The 22,660-nt window shown below is 40.9% G+C and overlaps 1 protein-coding gene across 5 annotated transcripts in view; it reads left to right on the top strand.

Annotated features, from left to right (window-relative positions):
- Nucleotides 1–22,660, top strand: part of LOC126204398 (TBC1 domain family member 4) — a 914,874-nt gene that overhangs the window by 833,103 nt on the left and 59,111 nt on the right. For 4 of the 5 annotated variants that reach the window (XM_049938770.1, XM_049938771.1, XM_049938772.1 and 1 more), the window contains one exon: nucleotides 13,724–13,858. In XM_049938770.1, the coding sequence (XP_049794727.1) occupies nucleotides 13,724–13,858 (135 nt within the window). Of the gene's footprint in view, nucleotides 1–11,835; nucleotides 11,855–13,723; nucleotides 13,859–22,660 lie in introns of those variants that run through there. The other variant, XM_049938773.1, reaches the window with a different exon arrangement.

The raw sequence follows: 22,660 nt of genomic DNA, 5'->3' as shown, positions 1-22,660 counted from the left end.
GTTTTCTTGTGGATGTGATAATCACTCCCAAAAAAGTGATGAAAACATTGAGTTTGTCGCATAAACGGCAACAAATGAATGCAAAAGTTTCACAGTCGAACAGTTTTCCCTGTGCTCTGTCAAAACAAACGTTTTTAACGTTTTCAAGTTTTTCCGTGTGTAGACCGTCAAATCCTGCATGTGTCCAAGCAAATCTGAACATGTCCTGGAATTTTGGAGAGCAAAGTTGATCATGTCTGAGTGCATGAACTTTGATAATTGTCTGAAAATAAAAAATTAAAACTCTTCACTCGAGGGAGGGTTGAACCAGGGACCTTCCGTTCCGTAGCTGCTCACGGTAACCACGGGACCACGGTGCTCCTCAGTGAACAGGTACCTTAATGTGACATATCTTGCACACGGACTACTCAGTTTGTATATTTTGCTTATTTTTTTCATAGTTCCATACAACTTCTTCCTGTTTTCTTGATTGATCTGTGTTCAGTTTTTCATGGCCTATCCCTGTGCCAACTTATAACTAAATCTGAGGGGGGTGCGATGGGGAGCCCTTGTAAGAACTTCGCCCTCAGTCCAATGCTTCTTGTTGTTCCTTCACCCCCTTCCCCTCTGGATGTTGTATCCCACACATACGGGGGAGGGGGGGGGGGGGACGAAGCAACTTGCAGATGCAGTAAAAGACTGTTGTAAAAGGCAAACAGCGATCTTAAAGTATACACGGAGCGAGCTACCGTTGTGGGATATGAAATCCGGCAGCCAGAACTGCATCTCCAGGACCAATATGGGGGTGTTTACATGACCAGAAAGAAGCGGTAGTGAGAGATCAGTTTATACGGGAAATCGGATTTGGGAGCTCATGATACCGCAGTGAGTGAGTGTGTGGACGCCAGGCGCAGCGGATAGAGTTTGGCGCACTTCTGGCTGCGCAGCGGCTCTCCGCTGCGGTGATGAAGGCGTGCTTTGTAAACGGATACACGTGTTGGGTGTTTGGCGAGTCGCGCGCGTAAAACGGCCAGTAAGCAGCGCATCTCAGCCCGTCATGGAGGCCTTCCTCGTCTCCAGATCTGTTGTGAGTATACTCCAGCTAGGCGGGACTACCACTTCCAGGGTCAAAGCGTGTTTATTTGAACGCTCCAAAAATTAATATTTTGCTCCTTAGAGCAGCCTGCGAACTTCACGAATGTGTTACAGTTCTGTTGGTGCTCTACAAGGCTGTTTAACTCGGTTGCCACTTGACAGCGAGCGGGCTGGCGTTCTCTCGCCAACAATACGTCAATGGAAGTCCAACAATGCAGGAAAAGATAGATTGCTGCTTACCGTAAAGAAGACACGTCGTGTTGCAGACAGGCACGATTAATAGACTCTCACTTATAGCTTTCGGCCACAGCCTTCGTCAGCGAAGAGCACACACACACACACACACACACACACAAACGATGTACACACGCTTCATACACAGGACTAACCAAACACTACTGGATCCTTTCGCACAGGCGCTATTCAGCGTTACATATACAGTTATTATAATCATAGAGATCGGACTACATTAGATAAGCTTCGCACGACATTGCGTGAGGCCGAATTTTTGAAGGCAGCACTAAGAGTCCTAAATGTAGCGCTCCTCCGCAGAGTAATGGTGCGGCGCAGTGATTACCGTATTTGACTGATGTGTAGATGGTCGTAAGTTCGAATCTCGTCCAAAGCAGCGAATGTATTTTAAATTTCTGAATCTAAAGATTTTGACTATAATTTTATTCATTTAATTGAGTTAAATGTAATTTTTATTTCTAATCATTTGTCGCGTCATTTTCAAAATCATATTGACTTCTTTATTTGCTCTTATTTTTCTTCCTATAATTCTTTCTTAGTTAGCCTATAATCTGCAACCAAATGCCAACCAGGAATGCTCATCTGTTGGTAACGCTGCAGCCCGTGTAGCAAGCGTGAGGATAGTTTCAGGTAACCAATGACAGCGAGAAATTCCAGTTTGATTTTAGCGATAAAACTGAAATTTTGCTGTCTCTGCTTTGCGCGTAGAGGTTGCGTTAACCGCCGTGAACAAAGCGATCGTGATTTTAGATCTGCTGCAAATTGTTGATCGCCGTGTTCTCGCATGCATTGCGCACCACGATGTTGTGGTTAGGTTAGGACATGAGCTTAAATTCAGGGCTACAGAACGCGTCGTCTGCGGCAGTTCAGTCACTGGTCTCTTAAAATCAGCTGTCGACAGAGCACCTCCCATTTGAAGTCCATCATACCTCGTGTCTGCCGCTTCCAACATTGCTTCGCGTTACACATTAACAGCATTTGTGAAGTGACCCGCCATGTTTGTGTGTGTCGCCGATAACCGAGCGGTAAGCGGCAGCGGTTGTGGCAACACTGTAGAGGCAACTGAAGACGCCAACTATCAAGTTAATTTTAATCAAAATGGCTCTGAGCACTATGGGACTTAACATCTGAGGTCATCAGTCCCCTAGAACTTAGAACTAGTTAAACCTAACTAACCTAAGGATATCACACACATCCATGCCCGAGGTAGGATTCGAACCTGCGACCGTAGCGGTCGCGCAGTTCCAAACTGAAGCGCCCAGAACCGCTCAGCCACATCGGCCGGCCAATTTTAATCGAACTAACAGTCTGAAGCGTGAATAAAAATCAGATAACTGCGCTCCCCATTTACAATGACAAACCCCGTAGGTGGTTGCCGCGAAGTTAAAGCACTATAGATTGTCACTTCCTTTCTTCATGGTGTTGGATTCTATTTCTACGAATGTTGGGGGCGTCTCCACGTGCTAATCTATGTGACACTACTAAGAACCTGAAGATGCTGCTTTAAAGCAGCGAAACCGATCGTCAGTAAACATCAATTAAAAGCTGTCTGCGGTTTAATTAAAGTTCAGTTATCTTTAACCTCATTTCGGCTTGAAACCTACGAGTGCCGGCGACAGATAAAGCATTCTCAGCTCTGCGTAGCAGTTTTCTGTTACGCCTATATCAAAAACAACAGATTTGCTTCTTCTGTGGTTTACGACAGTGGCTCTGAGCGCTATGGGACTTAACTTCTGAGGTCATCAGTCCCCTAGATCTTAGAACTACTTAAACCTAACTAACCTAAGGACATCACACACATCCATGCCCGAGGCAGGATTCGAACCTGCGACCGTAGCGGTCACGCGGGTCCAGACTGTAGCGCCTAGAACCGCACGGCCACACCACCCGGCTACGCCAGTGGCATAAAGACTTTGCGACACACTATCGACACAATTTTGAGTGGCAGTTTTCCTGTTCTTTCAGTTTTCACCAATGTGGACAATTTACCTTACGATCTTTGTCAAGAAGATGTACTATGAATTTTGCTTTGGTCAACAATAAACCATATTATCGCTGCTACTGCGTTAATGCTTTTACTATGTACAGATTTAGAATAACGTTTCGTCATATTATTACTTTCACTATTCAGTACAGGGTTAAGCAACAGATACGCAATTTTGGCGCCGTCGTGTAAGCACAGACGACCAGACAATTCGTGCAAGCGAGCTTCAGCTCGGGAATAATATTACAGAGACGCTGCAGCAGACTGACTTTCTACGAGTTATCTACTGAAACAAGAAATTGACTCGTGTAAAAGTGGCTAAAAATTAATGTAAAAGGTAATCATGCCAATGGCCTGCGTGATGCCTTTACGATTGCAGCCTAACTGACGCTTCCTGTATCACAGCGAGAGATCGCAATTGTAATCCATGGAACATGTGCTTAAACCAACTACCTAAGACTAAAAACTGAGACACTTCTATTCCCCCCCCCCCCCCCACCTCACCCAATTTATATCCCACTGGTCTTTAAAAGTCCCAGACTATTCCGAACGTGTTGTACGTTGTTCTACGTCTTGGGGCAAGTTTTGACGAAGATTAGTCATTCTGTTAGCGAAGTTTACTTACATCATTACAACGTTTTATGACGATGTAATCACAACACACGAGAACTCCTGGCACACGCATCGCTGTACAGAAAATACAGTATCTCGAAATAATGATGGGTATGGAATGGAGCTGTCGCCATAGACTATTAAAGCTCTTACCGGGAGAACACTGAATCAGAAATTTGTCTGGTGTGTGTAAACACATGTACCTAGCAATCAGTATCTCATACAGTCGACTGTTAATTGATATCTGCTGCCACAGAGGCTGACACGGTCACAAATGTTGCGACCATTAATGGCGCATCCGCTATAGCGTTATTGCTGAAGACATATTGGCCCTCAGCACGTCAGCGTAAAGTGATGGATAGAAAGAAACGGGTGACGTTATCGGACGGGCTCCCCTTTCTAGTAACAGTGATGAATGAACGCATACAAATTTTGGGAAGTTAAACCATCCAACAGACATGCTTAATGTTTTCATAACATACCAGTGAAAATGGAGTTTTCGAGTAGAAATTTGTACACCTATTTAAAGAACAAAGACATGCTTCTCAAAACATACATGGAACCATATTTCACCACGATAACAGCCCACCTGTCGAAGATGCAATCGACTACACAAATGCGCGATATAGTTATTTGGCAGGTGATATAAAAGTATCCCACTTCTTCTTCCTAATCCCATGTCGTCGCAAGATCAGCATGTCTGTCTAGATTTGGCTGTGTTAGTCGTACAGGGTGGTGGGATGTCATTCCTTCAGCCACCCCTTCCCCACGGGGACGGTATTTTGTGTGCCCCATCAGTATGCGTCTATAGTCAGATCCATAGACATGGCGGTTCGCGCATGTCGAGGCACGGAGGGGATTTTATTGTTGACGATTCCAAGCGACAGTTGCGGTACGCGCATGCGCGTACTTTTCGCTTGAAGGGAGCGTATATCCTGCAAATTATGTCTATCGATTTCTTATGCAGAATTTATCGCTTACTTTCACAATCAACGATGACTGCTCGCAACAAATGGATTCGAAATTCACTAAACAACTCGCTGTGATCACATTTAATGCTCGCATTAGCTACGGCATTCACAGCAGAGCGCGCAGAACACTACACGACGCTCATTGGCTGTCAATATACGTGACGTAGGTGCGCAGGACAAGCCTAAACTCGACCGCCATCGTTCGTGACTCCTACTATAGTGTTATGCCGCGCGAGAATGTTTTCGAAATGTTTGTGACTCGTGTAACTGAAGCGGGACTTGGGTAACGGTGTGGTATTCTCTTAGAGGGATGTGGCGAAACCGCCAGGACCACGTCCAGGCTGGCCGTCATTAATCCACCCAGTGGATTCGTTCCGGAGTCAGCGCACCTCCCCGAATCCCGGAAGCGGCGCGCTGATGCGCGACGCTATCCAAGCGGAAGGTGACCTAAAAAGTGTCTTGCAGAAATCTGTTACCAGTGAACTGTGAGCCCATTTCAAAACAGTATGCGAAGTAATGACTCAAAAACACAAGAACAGCACTTCAGAGTTCTTGGGTTTAAATGGAAGTGGTCTTATTGCAGCTCAGGGTGGTGTCACAAAATTTTTTGGTCGTCGTACAGTTACATTTTGTATGGATTGCTGACTGCTCAGGTAGCGCATTGCGTATCCAAATGTATAGCTCTGTCCGCAGCTCGTGGTCGTGCGGTAGCGTTCTCGCTTCCCACGCCCGGGTTCCCGGGTTCGATTCCCGGCGGGGTCAGGGATTTTCTCTGCCTCGTGATGACTGGGTGTTGTGTGATGTCCTTAGGTTAGTTAGGTTTAAGTAGTTCTACGTTCTAGGGGACTGATGACCTCAGATGTTAAGTCCCATAGTGCTCAGAGCCATTTGAACCATTCAATTTTGTATAGCTCTAATCCGTAGTTGAGTTTGCTTCCCAAATCTTAACAAAGAAACTTGCCTGACGCAGTGCCTTACGAATGCTGAATAGCTAAGCGGTTCCTCTCCCCCATTAAACTGTTCGCCCTCCTGTAATTGACCAAGCTGTCATAATGGATGCTCACATCTACCAAGCACTGTCGTGTTCAAACGAACCTTCAAACTAATGACGGCACGGCTATTAGTTTTTTGTTGTGGTTCAGATAGTTTGCAACTCAGTAGTTTGTTTGCTCCACCATTAGCCATGCGCGACTTTTTTGTTTTCATTATGATTGCTTCACGGTGTTGCAGTTATACACATTTTTCCCTCGTAATCCTCTTAGCAACTACTGTGGAATCTACCTTAGCAGATTCCTCTTCGTGGCCTAATTTTTTCTGCGTATTAGTTCCAGATTGGCTGAAGTATTCGAGACGCAGCGTGGGCAAGAAATCTCGCTGTTACTGTTACGCACGGTTCTCGCGATACATTATGTGATACGATAGCACTTAAAAGCAACCCCCATCGGTGGAGCGCGTACGAACGTAGTTCAGCATCTCAACTAGTTCACACTCCTACAACTGCGATAGAACACTCATATGATTCTCGTATCGCCTGGCGCAAAACGGTGTCCGTTATATCGGTTGTTGTTGTTGTTGTTGTTGTTGTTGTGATGGTGGTCTTCAGTCCTGAGACTGTTTTGATGCAGCTCTCCATGCTACTCTATCTTGTGCAAGCTTCTTCATCTCCCAGTACCTACTGCAGCCTACATCCTTCTGAATCTGCTTAGTGTATTCATCTCTTGGTCTCCCTCTACGATTTTTACCCTCCACGCTGCCCTCCAGTACTAAAATGGTGATCCCTTGATGCCTCAGAACATGTCCTACCAACCGATCCCTTCTTCTAGTCAAGTTGTGCCACAAACTCCTCTTCTCCCCAACTCTATTCAATACCTCCTCATTAGTTATGTGATCTACCCATCTAATCTTCAGCACTCTTCTGTAGCACCACATTTCGAAAGCTTCTATTCTCTTCTTGTCTAAACTATTTATCGTCCATGTTTCACTTCCATACATGGCTACACTCCATACAAATACTTTCAGAAACGACTTCCTGACATTTAAATCTATACTCGATGTTAACAAATTTCTCTTCTTCAGAAACGCTTTCCTTGCTACTGCCAGTCTACATTTTATATCCTCTCTACTTCGACCATCATAAGTTACATCGCTCCCCAAATAGCAAAACTCATTTACTACTTTAAGCGTCTCATTTCCTAATCTAATTCCCTCAGCATCACCCGACTTAATTCGACTAGATTCCATTATCCTCGTTTTGCTTTTGTTGATGTTCATCTTATATCCTCCTTTAATGACACTGTCCATTCCGTTCAATTGCTCTTCCAAATCCTTTGCTGTCTCTGACAGAATTACAATGTCATCGGTGAACCTCAAAGTTTTTATTTCTTCTCCATGGATTTTAATACCTACTCCGAACTTCTCTTTTGTTTCCATTACTGCTTGCTCAATATACCGATTGAATAGCGTCGGGGAGAGGCTACAACCCTGTCTCACTCCCTTCCCAACCACTGCTTCCCTTTCATGTCCCTCGACTCTTATAACTGCCATCTGCTTTCTGTACAAATTGTAAATAGCCTTTCGCTCCCTGCATTTTACCCCTGCCACCTTCAGAATTTGAAAGAGAGTATTCCAGTTAACGTTGTCAAAAGCTTTCTCTAAGTCTACAAATGCTAGAAACGTAGGTTTGCCTTTCCTTAATCTTTCTTCTAAGATAAGACGTAGGGTCAGAATTGCCTCACATGTTCCAACATTTCTAAGGAGTCCAAACTGATCTTCCCCGAGGTCGGCTTCTACAAGTTTTTCCACTCGTCTGTAAAGAATTTGCGTTAGTATTTTGCAGCTGTGACTTATTAAACTGATAGTTCGGTAATTTTCACATCTGTTAACGCCTGCTTTCTTTGGGATTGGAATTATTATATTGTTCTTGAAGTCTGAGGGTATTTCGCCTGTCTCATACATCTTGCTCACCAGATAGTAGAGTTTTGTCAGGACTGGCTCTCCCAAGACTGTCAGTAGTTCTAATGGAATGTTGTCTACTCCCGGGGCCTTGTTTCGACTCAGGTCTTTCAGTGCTCCGTCAAACTCTTCACGCAGTATCGTATCTCCCATTTCATCTTCATCTACCTCCTCTTCCATTTCCATAATATTGTCCTCAAGAACATGGCCCCTGTATATACCCTCTATATACTCCTTCCACCTTTCTGCTTTTCCTTCTTTGCTTAGAACTGGGTTTCCATCTGAGCTCTTGATATTCATACAAGTGGTTCTCTTTTCTCCAAAGGTCTCTTTAATTTTCCTGTAGGCAGTATCTACCTTACCCCTAGTGAGATAAGCCTCTACATCCTTACATTTGTCTTCTAGCCATTCCTGCTTAGCCATTTTGCACTTCCTGTCGATCTCATTTTTGAGACGTTTGTATTCCTTGTTGCCTGCTTCATTTACAGCATTTTTGTATTTTCTCCTTTCATCTATTAAATTCATTATCTCTTCTGTTACCCAAGGATTTCTACTAGCCCTCGTCTTTTTACCTACTTGAGCCTCTGCTGCCTTCACTACTTCATCCCTGAAAGCTACCCATTCTTCTTCTACTGTATGTCTTTTCCCCATTCCTGTCAATTGTTCCCTTATGCTCTCCCTGAAACTCTGTACAACCTCTGGTTCTTTCAGTTTATCCAGGTCCCATCTCCTTAAATTCCCACCTTTTTGCAGTTTCTTCAGTTTTAATCTACAGTTCATAACCAATAGATTGTGGTCAGAATCCACATCTGCCCCTGAAAAGTCTTACAATGTAAAATCTGGTTCCTAAATCTCTGTCTTACCATTATATAATCTATCGGAAACCTTTTAGTATCTCCTGGGTTCTTGCTATATTAGCAAGATACCTCTTCTCTTAAATTCTGTTTGTCTTAGGTTTAGCCGGCCGCGGTGGTCTCGCGGTTAAGGCGCTCAGGCGCAGGTTCGAATCCTGCCTCGGGCATGGATGTGTGTGATGTCCTTAGGTTAGTTAGGTTTAAGTAGTTCTAAGTTCTAGGGGACTGATGACCACAGATGTTAAGTCCCATAGTGCTCAGAGCCATTTTTTTGTCCTAGGTTTAGAATTCTTCTTGTACTTCTTTAGTTGCAGTACTACTAAATGCCTCACTAAATCAGATGCAGTTACCTTTTTTTTAGAATGATTTTCTCGTACCGGTGTTAAGCATTTGTTACATAAGAAACACCAGAGCAACTGTTCCCATGTGTGCAGTCTACCGCTGTCCCACTTTGCACTGCTTCCTGGAAGGTCTCGCCTTAATGTCCCTCCTAGCCAACCAACCAGCAACCACGTCATAGCTGACATACGAGGGTAGTTTGATATCTATAGTAAAAGAGCAAGAAAAAATATTTGTTTCGTTAACAATTCACCTTACTTCTCGATATAATCTTCTTCGAGGGTTATGGAATTGATCCAGAGATCCTCCAGCTTCTTCATCCCATGGCAAAAATAGGTTCTGTCGAACTCTCCAAAATACTCGTTGACTGAGACGATCTCTTCCTCATCCAATGAAAATTCCTTTCCAGCCAGCGAAAGTTTAAAGTTAGTGAACAGGAAGAAGTCGCTTGAGTCGTCAGTCTGCGAATAGCGTGGATGAGGAACCAATTCGAAGCCCAGTCCATGCACTTTCACCGTTGTTATCGCTGATGTGTGGGGTGGTTCATTATCCTCGTGAAAGAACACTTCCTTGTGTACCAACCTTGATATTTTTTCCAGGCAGCGCAAGTTTCAAACGATCCAGCAATCATAACAGAAAAAAGTTATGGATCCCAAAAAAACAGTGGACATCATCTTCCCAGCGGACAAAATGATTTTGCCGTCTTGGGTGCACTTTTACCAGCCTTTGTCCATTGTTTTGACTGTCATTTTGACTCTGTGGCTCCTATTTGCATGAGGTCTTTGGCGTGTCAGACTTCTGCGGAAAAATATTCATTGGAAGTCCATTATAATTCTCCTTCAAATGTCGCGAATAGCGAGTGGCCAGGAAATGATTGTCGCTTCTGCACTGTGGGGTTAGCTGTGGCTTGCTCATGTGAAATCACATAAGATTTTCGGGTATTATCACCTTTCCCTCGTACGAAGTAGTCGTCGAAATTTACCCATAGTTAAAAATAAAGTGTAAGCTAGCTTCCATAAGATAATGTTAATGCTGTCAACATTTTAGACCTATATATTCCAGAAAGAGAAACGGAAAAATAAAATTGTTATATTGGTATTCACTTGTTTCGCTTACTGCCTTTCGTCACAAAAAGGCAAGCGTCTGACGAAAGCAGTCTATTTATTCGATGCTTACATTGAACTCGTAAATAAGTACGTTACTAGCGTTAGCGCTATGTGGATACTAGCAAACAAGGAATTTAATGTGAATTCCATTCCAGTGTTTAAAATATATGGATAAACCAAATTTAGAAATGGCGCATTCTTATGTTATTTATTTTTTTAGTTAGTGTCGTTGTAACACAAATTATACTTCTCATTTTCTCAACTCTTACGACTAAAGCAACGAACTATTGAAACTAAACAGTAATCGTGATCTCTCTTCTGGTCCTGTTTTACTGTGAACCTCAAGCATCCAACTGTATATCAGAATGTATTATTTCGTTTTATTTTAAGGAAGAGGGAATCTATAAACAACACTGGATTAGGGAAAGACCTAAAATGAAGTGCGTTACCCAGGGCAGGGACACTGCCCCGAGCCTACAGAGACCCCCCTTGTCAGACTTCCAAACAAGTGACAAGTCGAACAAATACCCAATTTCAGTCTCGGTAAAAAACTTATAAAAGAAGAATGTTCTGTGGTTTTACAACATACGGTTATTTAAGGTTGAAAATGCGATTTTATTTATTCATTTATTTTCATGCAGTGCACTTTTCTGCCATTACAAAACACTGTAAATGTTCACTGTTTGTAGGCTTGGTGTATTAGTGGTAGAAGTAGTAGTAATAGTTTTATTCATCCGTAGATCACTTTTACAAGGATACTGGAAATATCATGGTATTCCAATTTAAGAAGAACGAAAAATAATATAATATAATACATACATACATACATACATACAGGCGTTTACCTACTTACAGACCTTGTTTGACAAGGATGGGACAGACAGCCGGCCGTGGCCTTACAGTAGAACCATCTCGGCGTCTGCATAAAGTAATTTGGGAAACGACGTAAAACCTAAATCAGGATGGACAAGTGAGGGCTGGAGCCTACACCCTCCTGAATACAAAGCCAATCTACTTAAAACAGTGCTCATGTTTATTTTCCAAAGTTGTAAGCGACGAGATGACATTTTTGAGACACACATTGTGTGACTTCAGATTTTTTTCCCAATCAACTGTAGTCTGAGATTTTTATTTGACACAAAACGATGTACGGCAAATGATTTTCAATGTATGGCTCTAAAATTCTGTACTAAATGAATTTCACTGCAGTATTCACAGGCAGAAGGTAGTACTGATATGAGAGTTTTAGGAATAATGATTTATCGGTGACTTACAATACTATAGGTATTCGTGAACAGTTCACTGCAGGTACTTGTAATTCTGTATTTGGGGGCCAAATTTATACCCTTACGTTAAAATAAACTTTACGATATTTGATAAACGTCGAACATATGTAAAATGCTATGATTAAAAGGGATTCAGATTGACTCTATCGCTTGTCTGTAACTTCGAATCAAAAATACGCTTTTCATAAGACGAATGGAAGCGCGAGTCGAGCGAAGCAGGTGTAAATTGTTGTCACTTCTATATCTGTGAAAACTGGAGCTGCTATCAGGGATTGAGGTTAGTGGCTACAAAGCACTCTATCGCTTTAAGATCTTTGGACAACAACATAAAAACATGTCCGAGATAGATGTCAGGTATTCGTCTTCGGCGTATAGTTCTCTGCGCAAACTGCGCTGAAGACAATGGAATCTTGGAAAGAAGTGGGTGTGTAACAAGTGAATCATCCCTTACTTAATACAGAACTAATAATTTGCGGCGTCTTCTCGATTTCCAAAATAGAGGATCCCCACAACATTTGGAACTCTGATGCTGCTGCACAACTGGTGTATAGGTAAAGGATTCGAAGGGGCAAGTTTGCATCGAACCCCATTTATTCCGAGGAGAGCAACCCAGACTTGTACGCTTTCAATCTGTAATGGTATTCAATAATTTCAGTTAATTCAGAAGTCGCGGCGAACTTTTCGTCACACGGACTATTGGGAGAATAGTTTCGGAATAATGTTAAGCATGGCACTTCAAAGAAATGTGCTGCCGTTAATTATTGTGTTACAGGCAACTAAACAACTAATAGCTGTTTATACGTAATCACTATTACAAAATGAAAGTGTTAACCCAATTAATACCAATAATAAGCGTCAGGCGTTGGCTTCATAATGAGCCAAAAAGGATTCTGGTGATCGCTGAGAGGTCGGCCAGCGCTTGATAGCTAAAGTATGTGATATTCATGTCAGGAAGTAGACACTACATAAATTTCCTCTTCCGACGAGGAAGATCGTCTCTTGATGTTAGGCTAAGAACAAAGTTTGCTTCCCATTGACAGCTGGAAAAATTTCCCTGCAAAAATCAGTCGGCAAGATTTCGTATTTAAATTAGCATAGACGACTGGATGGATAAGGAAACAAGTAAACACAAATGCCGAATAGTGAATTTGGTGAACTGTACACAGTTCTAAAAATATAACATATGTCGCAGGCAATTGTGTGTCTTCCCCCATAAATGTCTTTCATCTCATTAAAAATTCCTGTCATGTATGACCTAAAGAGTAAAAGAAACCATGAAAATATTTTCCTGTATCCATAGTCATCTAGCTCAGCTATCAGCCCTAAAATTATTTTTAACCTATGTCCATGATACAATGTAACGTAAAATCTTATTCTTGACAGTGGCACAAATACTAAAATTGCAGCAGTGTAATAAAAACAGCAGCAACCAAAATAAATTATAACGTCTTTTTAAAAAAGTGCTTTTAAAACATCGGACGTTTGCTACCAAAAAATGATAAATATTTTTAATCAGCAATCTATTCTATACTTTTCCAACATCACATTACTAGGCAGCTAAGGCCTGGCTACAATAAATATGCAAAGAATGGAATGGAAATGTTATGGCTGTTGTGAGAAGAATAACACGGCTTTTGTGTGCTGTTAGTTGTTATGGAGAAGACTGGCAGAAAGGTTATTGACTGTTTTCTTATTTATTTGTTGTAAAGGTTGAAACAATAATTGGTGAGTTCCAAATGAGTATTTGAACAAACCTGATAAAACTATCCAAAACGAGAAGCTATTATTTAGAAAGAACAAAAATATATTTTCACAGACAAGACACATGACTTCAGTGAGGTGTGTTTCAGTGGCAGTGACAGAACTAATGGACTCCTCATATGAATTATTGGAGTATCAATCCTATTCAGCAAAACTAGCACTCTCTGGGTTACCTCTGTCCCAACATCAAACTGCAGAAAAAGTGTCAACACAAATAATGGGGTTGTGGCACCTGTAGAAAGGAATTTTGTAACCCTCCCAAAACCACAATGAGAGATACAATCTTTTTAGTGAAAGAAAAAAATGCTGAGTGCAGAGTGTTAAAAAAGTGGAAATACTGAGAAAATGATTGTATTTTTAGATTAAAAAATTTCTCACTTCTAGTTGTGAGATATTTTCACCTTGCTATTTCACATTTCATGTCTAAAACATGTGACCTGTTGCAGTGTAATGATGCAGGGCTGTACACATTTCAGTTTTCATACATAATGTGTTCTCAGACATTGGAGATGAGCTTGCCACATTGTTACAGGTGGTGGAGCTCTTCAATGCCATGAGGGAGCAGAGCAAGGACCCGGCAGTGCTTGCTGGTGCCAAGGAGCGCTCCCTCAGCAGTGCGGCCGCCCTTGGCCCAGACATCTCTCCCAGTACATCACACTACTTTGAGGTGAGTTGCTCCTGTGTTTCTGTCTATGAAAACCTTACCCAAACTTGCACTGACTTCCTCCAAACCGGCCATTCGCCATTGCATTAGAGTCTTGCTACCATATCGTAAATTGGTGGCCACATTGAGAAACTACACCACAAGGGTAAAACTAGACTCAGAATGGAGGACATAAAATTTGGAAATCTCATAATTCTTAAGTGATGGTCTACTGCTTTTAGTAACCTGAACCAAAACTTTACAATATTGCCAATGTCTTGGGCAACAGTAATGTTGCCCTCAAAGTAAAAACTGGATTAAATTTGATATGAAAGAGCTCGTGTTATCTGGTGATTCTGACATAAGACACAGATTACTCCCCCCCCCCCCCCCCCCCACACACACACACATACATACATTTATCAGAACTATTAGTTTCTTCCTCCGGGATGAGACAGGTTTAGGTTGAGGGAGATTAAAAAGGACTTTGGCATGCACAGGATCTTTCCCCAGGTGATCACTCTCTCCTGCAAGTTCCAAAAATTTGGATAGTCTGTTGGCTGTACTAAACATTGCACCTTGTGGAGATAAGTACCAGGGACAGCAATTTAATATGAACAGTAGTAACTGGGTGGTATGCAAAACAGATATTAATAGTCGTACACTGAACTAGACAACAGATGAACTAATCAAAAAGCTCAGTTCAGCATGTTTTGAATTAAGGAGTATTTCTCATTGTATTGACTTGAAGGCGGGGGTGCAAGCTTCTTCTCTTTTTTTTTTTTTACAGTATGTACATAACACGCTTTGTTAGTGCAGATGGCATGTTCAGTGTAATGATATTTAATTTTTTTCAGTTTGAATGCATGTCTGAAACTACAGTGCCCTTTCTTGGTGGGATTTACAGAATGTGACAATTGAAATCAGTCACTGGAACAGTGATCTGTCCAGCTGCTTTTTGATCATGATGACAGCAAAGTGGCAGGTGATCAAATGTAGAGTGAAATGCTTCTGTGTTTTGAAGTTGTCTCACCCACAAATATCATAACACAGTTTGTACTTTTGATTAACACATGGGCAAGGAAATGGTAGATAACAACATGGAAGTGAAAAGCAACTGAAGACACTTGACAGAACAAACATTGATGGACGTGAGAGGGTACCTTCAATATTCGGTATTGGATATGCAGAAGTAATCATCCTCCTTGTGGCAACAGTCTTTTGTAGGCCACTGGGACAGCATTGTTCCATGTAATTGATGAAAGGCACTGGTAATTTGTCTTTAAGCAGCATCACAGAACTGTGGGCCTCTGTCATTGAGTTTAATTTGTTGTAGTATTGTGGAACAAATACTTCATATTTACATGTTTCTTGTTTGCAGATTATTTAATATCACTCTTAGGAATCAAATGATTTAAGTAAGCTCTGAAGATGTGAAAATAGACTTGCTCTCTTTTCATTCATGAGATTCAAAATGCTGCACATAACAAAGCCAGGTTAATGGGATATTTCATGAATTCTGTAAAGCCTTTGATATAGCCCTCAACCCAAGTAAGCAAACTATGTTAATTTTATTTTGATGTTTGATTTTATTAACAAATGTATAATTGTTCAACAGTACATTATTAATGTCGTGGTACTTTTGAAGAGCTTCTGTAATGCTTTTTTTGCTTCTCAAGTAAGACTTATTACTTACGACCAGCTACATCTGCTTCTAAATACATTGGCACAAATATTTTACTACTCATCACTTGATACAGTAAATTACAGATTTGCATCTTGTGGGTCAGTGAGGGGATTCATGGTGTCTTTGGGTATATGGGCATTAGACCATGATCTAAGCAAGAAACAGGCTGTAGAGAACATCCCAAAGCCCATATAACTAAATCTCAGGTTCTAAGTACCACCCATGAAAGCCTGCATTAGATGATCAATCAGGTACTCTGATGTGAAAAATTGTTAGAGATCTCTTTTTTTGTCCAAGCACAATAAGTTAAAGCTTTAGTTATACTATTAAGATTTATTGCGTTGACTTTAGATACTAATTTTGCATACTTTCACCCCTATTATCTTATGGAGTTTTTTCTGGAGTAAAGTGGCTAAAGCAAATAAAGTAATTACTGAGCAAAAAATAACATTGAAAAACTGTGTAAAGTACTCCTCAATGGTATTTGCTACTAATGCATAAATTCACTTTCAAATAATTTGTATTTTACACAACTGCAGTACCTGTATACTTCAGAGTGGGGATAGGAATTCTGATACACAGGTTTTAACAAACTGCTGGCATATATAAAGCAATAAATTAGGAATCTGAATTTAAAAATAAATAAATGAGAATACACTTTATTAGCCATTACGAATTTGTCTGATAAACAGCAGTCTTCAGTCCTTGAATCTAGCCGAGTTCGTGTAAAATTAAACATTTTGTTTTAAAGTCTCACAGTGTGTATAAAGATTTTTCTTTGATAAGTGCTGATGTAATGTGAATACACTGCCTGACAAAAAAAACTGAGGCACCTAAGAGAGGAGCAGGGAATGAAATGAAACTTCTCAACTTGAGAGGATACGTGATGTTATTTCAGTGATAAGAAAATAGTCAAGTTTGCAAAGAGCTTTGTTATATGAGCCCATTTATCAGTATGATATTGCACCCCTCTGCCCTGGATGTGTGCACTGATGCAGTTGTATTTTCCTTGATGCACACTGATCCTCACTGTTGTAACTGGTCCTCATTGTCCTGGATACTGGTGCAGGGGTGGAGTTAACATCCAAACTGGTACCACAAGTTCTACAGGAGACTGATCTGGGGATCTTACTGGCTATGGGAGTACATTATCATCAATTGGAATGTTCCATGTGTGGACGAGCTTTGTCATGGTGAAAACTGGCACCACAATACTGTCGCATGAGAGGTAACACACAAAGACACAGGATGTATGTGATGTACCATTGTGCCATCAAAGTCACTTCAGTCACTGGCAGCCATGACCCAAAGTCGTACCGGATGGCTCCCTACACTATGGTGCCAAGCGTAACACTCTGTGCGTCTTCAAAACATTGGAAGAATGGAACCTCTCCCAAAGTTGCCCACCATACTCACTGAGAATGGTCATCCGGGATAGTACAGAACTGTTTTCTAAAAGCTCTTTGTTAAATGTATGTCTTGAGTTATTCCTCATCTGCAGAGGTTGTCCTTGATTAGAGCTACAGAATATAATGGATGGACAAATTAATGAGTGAATGAATGAAAGAGCGGTGTTAGTATTAATCATACCAAAAACATTGTAATAAAAGTTATATTGATTTTACATTGGTTGTAAGAATCCCTGCAAGGTGCTATGTAGTGGAGTGTAAGAAACAAGCAGAAAAGTTATTTAATTCATTCTTAGTCCCATAGTGACCCCTATGACTTACCAGAAGACAGATTCAGAAAAGAGAAATGTACGTACAATTACAGCAGAAAAACACTTTTGTTATTATTTACAGGAATGCACCCTTCAAACATCTGATGCAAACAGGGTTAAAATGGAAACTGAGTAAGCAGTGAAAAAAGGTAGAAATTTAGAAAAAAAGAATTAAAGTTTAGAGAGAAGGAATGAAAACTATAAATGTCACAGACAGCAAATGACTTCAAGTAGCAGTTGAATGGAATGAATATATCTTGAAAAGGGATTATAAGATGAACATTGACAAAAGTAAAATAGGAGTGATGGAGTGTAGCCAAAATAAATCAGGCGATAGTGAGGAGAATTAGATTAGGAAATGAGACTAAAAGTAGTAAATGAGTCTTGCTATGTGGGAAGCAAAATAACTGGTGATGACCAAAGTGAAGAGGATAGAAAATGTTTAATGACAATAGCAGGAAAACCATATTTGAAGAAGAGAAACAGGTGGACAGACAGTTTGTGTAGATAACACAGGCTCATTGCCTAATTGATGTAGTGTATTAGAAGTAATTTGTTAATATTAAATATGCATTTAAATATTAACAAATATTTTCTGAAAGTATCTGTCTGAAGTCTAGCCTTATATGCAAGTGAAATGTTGACAGTAAGCAATACAGACAAGAGGAGAAAAGAAATGTTTGAAATGTGTGCTAAATAAGAATTCTGATGGCTAGATGGATATATCAGATAACTAATGAGGAGGTATGGATACTGAGTCAAATTGGGGGAAAAAGAGCTTTGTGGCACAACTTGATACATCCTAAGGCATTAAGAGACACTTATTTGGGTAAGGGTAATGGAATGAGGTGTGGGATTCAACAATTGTAGAAGAAAAATGAAGTTTGAGAGAGAGAGAGAGATGCTGAGTGAAATGTGTTTTGGCTGTCAAGAGAGAAATGCATGATGCCTTCAATGACTACCGTAGCAGAAATTGTCAAATGAGCTTTCACAACACCTGAAGAAATTCTGGTCATATGTAAAGGTTGTTGGTGGCACAAAGGTTAGTGTACAGTCCCTAGCAAATGAGACAGGGACTGAAATTCTTAAATCTATTTGCAGATGTTTCTTTACAAAGGAAAACCCAGCAGAATTGCCCCAATTTATTCCTTGTACCACTGAAGAGGGGCAGCAGCCTTTTCGGTAGTTGCAGGGGCAACAGTCTGGATGATTGACTGATCTGGCCTTGTAACATTAACCAAAACGGCCTTGCTGTGCTGGTACTGCGAACGGCTGAAAGCAAGGGGGAACTACAGCCGTAATTTTTCCCGAGGACATGCAGCTTTACTGTATGATTAAATGATGATGGCGTCCTCTTGGGTAAAATATTCCGGAGGTAAAATAGTCCCCCATTCGGATCTCTGGGCGGGGACTACTCAAGAGGACGTCATTATCAGGAAAAAGAAAACTGGCATTCTACGGATCGGAGCGTGGAATGTCAGATCCCTTAATCGGGGAGGTAGGTTAGAAAATTTTAAAAGGGAAATGGATAGGTTAAAGTTAGACATAGTGGGAATTAGTGAAGTTCGGTGGCAGGAGGAACAAGACTTTTGGTCAGGTGATTGCAGGGTTATAAATACAAAATCAAATAGGGGTAATGCAGGAGTAGGTTTAATAATGAATAAAAAAATAGGAGTGCGGGTTAGCTACTACAAACAGCATAGTGAACGCATTATTGTGGCCAAGATAGACACAAAGCCCATGCCTACTACAGTAGTACAAGTTTATATGCCAACTAGCTCTGCAGATGATGAAGAAATTGATGAAATGTATGACGAGATAAAAGAAATTATTCAGGTAGTGAAGGGAGACGAAAATTTAATAGTCATGGGTGACTGGAATTCGTCAGTAGGAAAAGGGAGAGAAGGAAACATAGTAGGTGAATATGGATTGGGGGGAAGAAATGAAAGAGGAAGCCGCCTTGTAGAATTTTGCACAGAGCATAACTTAATCATAGCTAACACTTGGTTCAAGAATCATAAAAGAAGGACGTATACCTGGAAGAATCCTGGAGATACTAATAGGTATCAGATAGATTATATAATGGTAAGACAGAGATTTAGGAACCAGGTTTTAAATGGTAAGACATTTCCAGGGGCAGATGTGGATTCTGACCACAATCTATTGGTTAAGAACTGCAGATTGAAACTGAAGAAACTGCAAAAAGGTGGGAATTTAAGGAGATGGGACCTGGATAAACTGAAAGAACCAGAGGTTGTAGAGAGTTTCAGGGAGAGCATAAGGGAACAATTGACAGGAATGGGGGAAAGAAATACAGTGGAAGAAGAATGGGTAGCTCTGAGGGATGAAGTAGTGAAGGCAGCAGAGGATCAAGTAGGTAAAAAGACGAGGGCTAGTAGAAATCCTTGGGTACAGAAGAAATATTGAATTTAATTGATGAAAGGAGAAAATATAAAAATGCAGTAAATGAAGCAGGCAAAAGGGAATACAAACGTCTCAAAAATGAGATCGACAGAAAGTGCAAAATGGCTAAGCAGGGATGGCTAGAGGACAAATGTAAGGATGTAGAGGCTTGTCTCACTAGGAGTAAGATAGATACTGCCTACAGGAAAATTAAAGAGACCTTTGGAGAGAAGAGAACCACTTGTATGAATATCAAGAGCTCAGATGGCAACCCAGTTCTAAGCAAAGAAGGGAAGGCAGAAAGGTGGAAGGAGTATATAGAGGGTTTATACAAGGGCGATGTACTTGAGGACAGTATTATGGAAATGGAAGAGGATGTAGATGAAGATGAAATGGGAGATAAGATACTGCGTGAAGAGTTTGACAGAGCACTGAAAGACCTGAGCCGAAACAAGGCCCCGGGAGTAGACAACATTCCATTAGAACTACTGATGGCCGTGGGAGAGCCAGTCATGACAAAACTCTACCATCTGGTGAGCAAGATGTATGAGACAGGCGAAATACCCACAGACTTCAAGAAGAATATAATAATTCCAATACCGAAGAAAGCAGGTGTTGACAGATGTGAAAATTATCGAACTATCAGTTTAATAAGTCACAGCTGCAAAATACTAACGCGAATTCTTTACAGACGAATGGAAAAACTGGTAGAAGCGGACCTCGGGGAAGATCAGTTTGGATTCCGTAGAAATGTTGGAACACGTGAGGCAATACTAACCTTACGACTTATCTTAGAAGAAAGATTAAGAAAAGGCAAACCTACGTTTCTAGCATTTGTAGACTTAGAGAAAGCTTTTGACAACGTTAACTGGAATACTCTCTTTCAAATTCTGAAGGTGGCAGGGGTAAAATACAGGGAGCGAAAGGCTATTTACAATTTGTACAGAAACCAGTGGCAGTTATAAGAGTCGAGGGGCATGAAAGGGAAGCAGTGGTTGGGAAAGGAGTGAGACAGGGTTGTAGCCTCTCCCCGATGTTATTCAATCTGTATATTGAACAAGCAGTAAAGGAAACAAAAGAAAAATTCAGAGTAGGTATTAAAATTCATGGAGAAGACGTAAAAACTTTGAGGTTCGCCGATGACATTGTAATTCTGTCAGAGACAGCAAAGGATTTGGAAGAGCAGTTGAACGGAATGGACAGTGTCTTGAAAGAAGGATATAAGATGAACATCAACAAAAGCAAAACGAGGATAATGGAATGTAGTCAAACTAAATCGGGTGATGCTGAGGGGATTAGATTAGGAAATGAGACACTTAAAGTAGTAAAGGAGTTTTGCTATTTAGGGAGTAAAATAACTGATGATGGTCGAAGTAGAGAGGATATAAAATGTAGACTGGCAATGGCAAGGAAATCGTTTCTGAAGAAGAGAAATTTGTTAATATCGAGTATAGTTTTAAGTGTCAGGAAGTCGTTTCTCAAAGTATTTGTATGGAGTGTAGCCATGTATGGAAGTGAAACATGGACGATAACCAGTTTGTACAAGAAGAGAATAGAAGCTTTCGAAATGTGGTGCTACAGAAGAATGCTGAAGATAAGGTGGGTAGATCACGTAACTAATGAGGAGGTATTGAATAGGATTGGGGAGAAGAGAAGTTTGTGGCACAACCTGACTAGAAGAAGGGATCGGTTGGTAGGACATGTTTTGAGGCATCAAGCGATCACAAATTTAGCATTGGAGGGCAGCGTGGAGGGTAAAAATCGTAGAGGGAGACCGAGAGATCAATACACTAAGCAGATTCAGAAGGATGTAGGTTGCAGTAGGTACTGGGAGATGAAGAAGCTTGCACAGGATAGAGTAGCATGGAGAGCTGCATCAAACCAGTCTCAGGACTGAAGACCACAACAACAACAACAACCACTGAAAAGATGAATGAAATAAGTTTTAGTGTCAGTGGTGTTGAGAAACAGCTAAATCATTAAAATTGAACAATGTTCCAGGGCCTGTTGGAATCCCTGTCAGATTCTGTACTGAATTTGTGGCCTTATAGATCCCTCAAACAAAAAAACATGGCCAGTTCTTGGAAAAAACCACAGGTCACACCAGTCTACAAGAAGGGTAGTAGAAATGACCCAGAAAACTACCATCCTATATGCTTGTCATCAGTTTGTTGTAGAATCTTAGAATATATTCTGAACCCAAACATCATGAGGTATCTTGAACAGAATGACCTCCTCAGTGTCATCCAGCATGGATTCCAAAAACCTCGATCATGTGAAACCCAGCTTGCACTTTTCTCACATGGCAGACTGATAGCTTTGGATCAAGGCAGTTGGGTGGATGGAGTATTTCTTGATTTCCAAAAAGTGTTTGACTCAGTACCACACCTATGCTTATTGTCAAATTTTTGATCATGTGGGGTATCAAGTGAACTTTGTGACTGGATTGAGGACTTTTTGGAAGGGAGGATGCAGCATGTTATCTTGGATAGAGAGTTATTGTCAGATGTAGAAGTAACTTTTGGTGTACCCCAGAGAAGTATATTGGACCCTTGCTGTTCATGTTGTATACTAATGTCCTTGCAGACAATATTAATAGTAACATCTGGCTTTTTGCAGATGATGCAGTTATCTATAATGAAGTACTACCTGAAGGAAGCTGCATAAATGTTCAGTCAGACCGTGATAAGATTTCAAAGTGGTGCAAGGATTGGCAACTTGCTTTAAATGTTAAGAAATGTAAAATTGTGCACTTCACAAAATGAAAAACTGTAGTATCCTATGACTATAATATCAGTGAGTCACTTTTGGAATCGGCCAACTCATACAAATACCTGGGTGTAACAGTTTGTAAGGATATGAAATGGAATGATCACATAGACTCAGTTGTGGGTAAAGCAGGTGTTATACCTCAGTTTATCTGTAGAACACTGAGGGAGTGCAGTCAGTCTGCAAAGGAGATTGCTTACAAATAACTTGTGCCACCCATCCTAGAATTCTGCTCAAGTGTGTGAGA

The sequence above is a fragment of the Schistocerca nitens genome, chromosome 9 (assembly GCF_023898315.1).
Source record: "Schistocerca nitens isolate TAMUIC-IGC-003100 chromosome 9, iqSchNite1.1, whole genome shotgun sequence".
In the NCBI taxonomy this organism is placed as follows: Eukaryota; Metazoa; Arthropoda; class Insecta; order Orthoptera; family Acrididae; genus Schistocerca; species Schistocerca nitens.
This window is presented reverse-complemented; position numbering and strand designations above follow the sequence as displayed.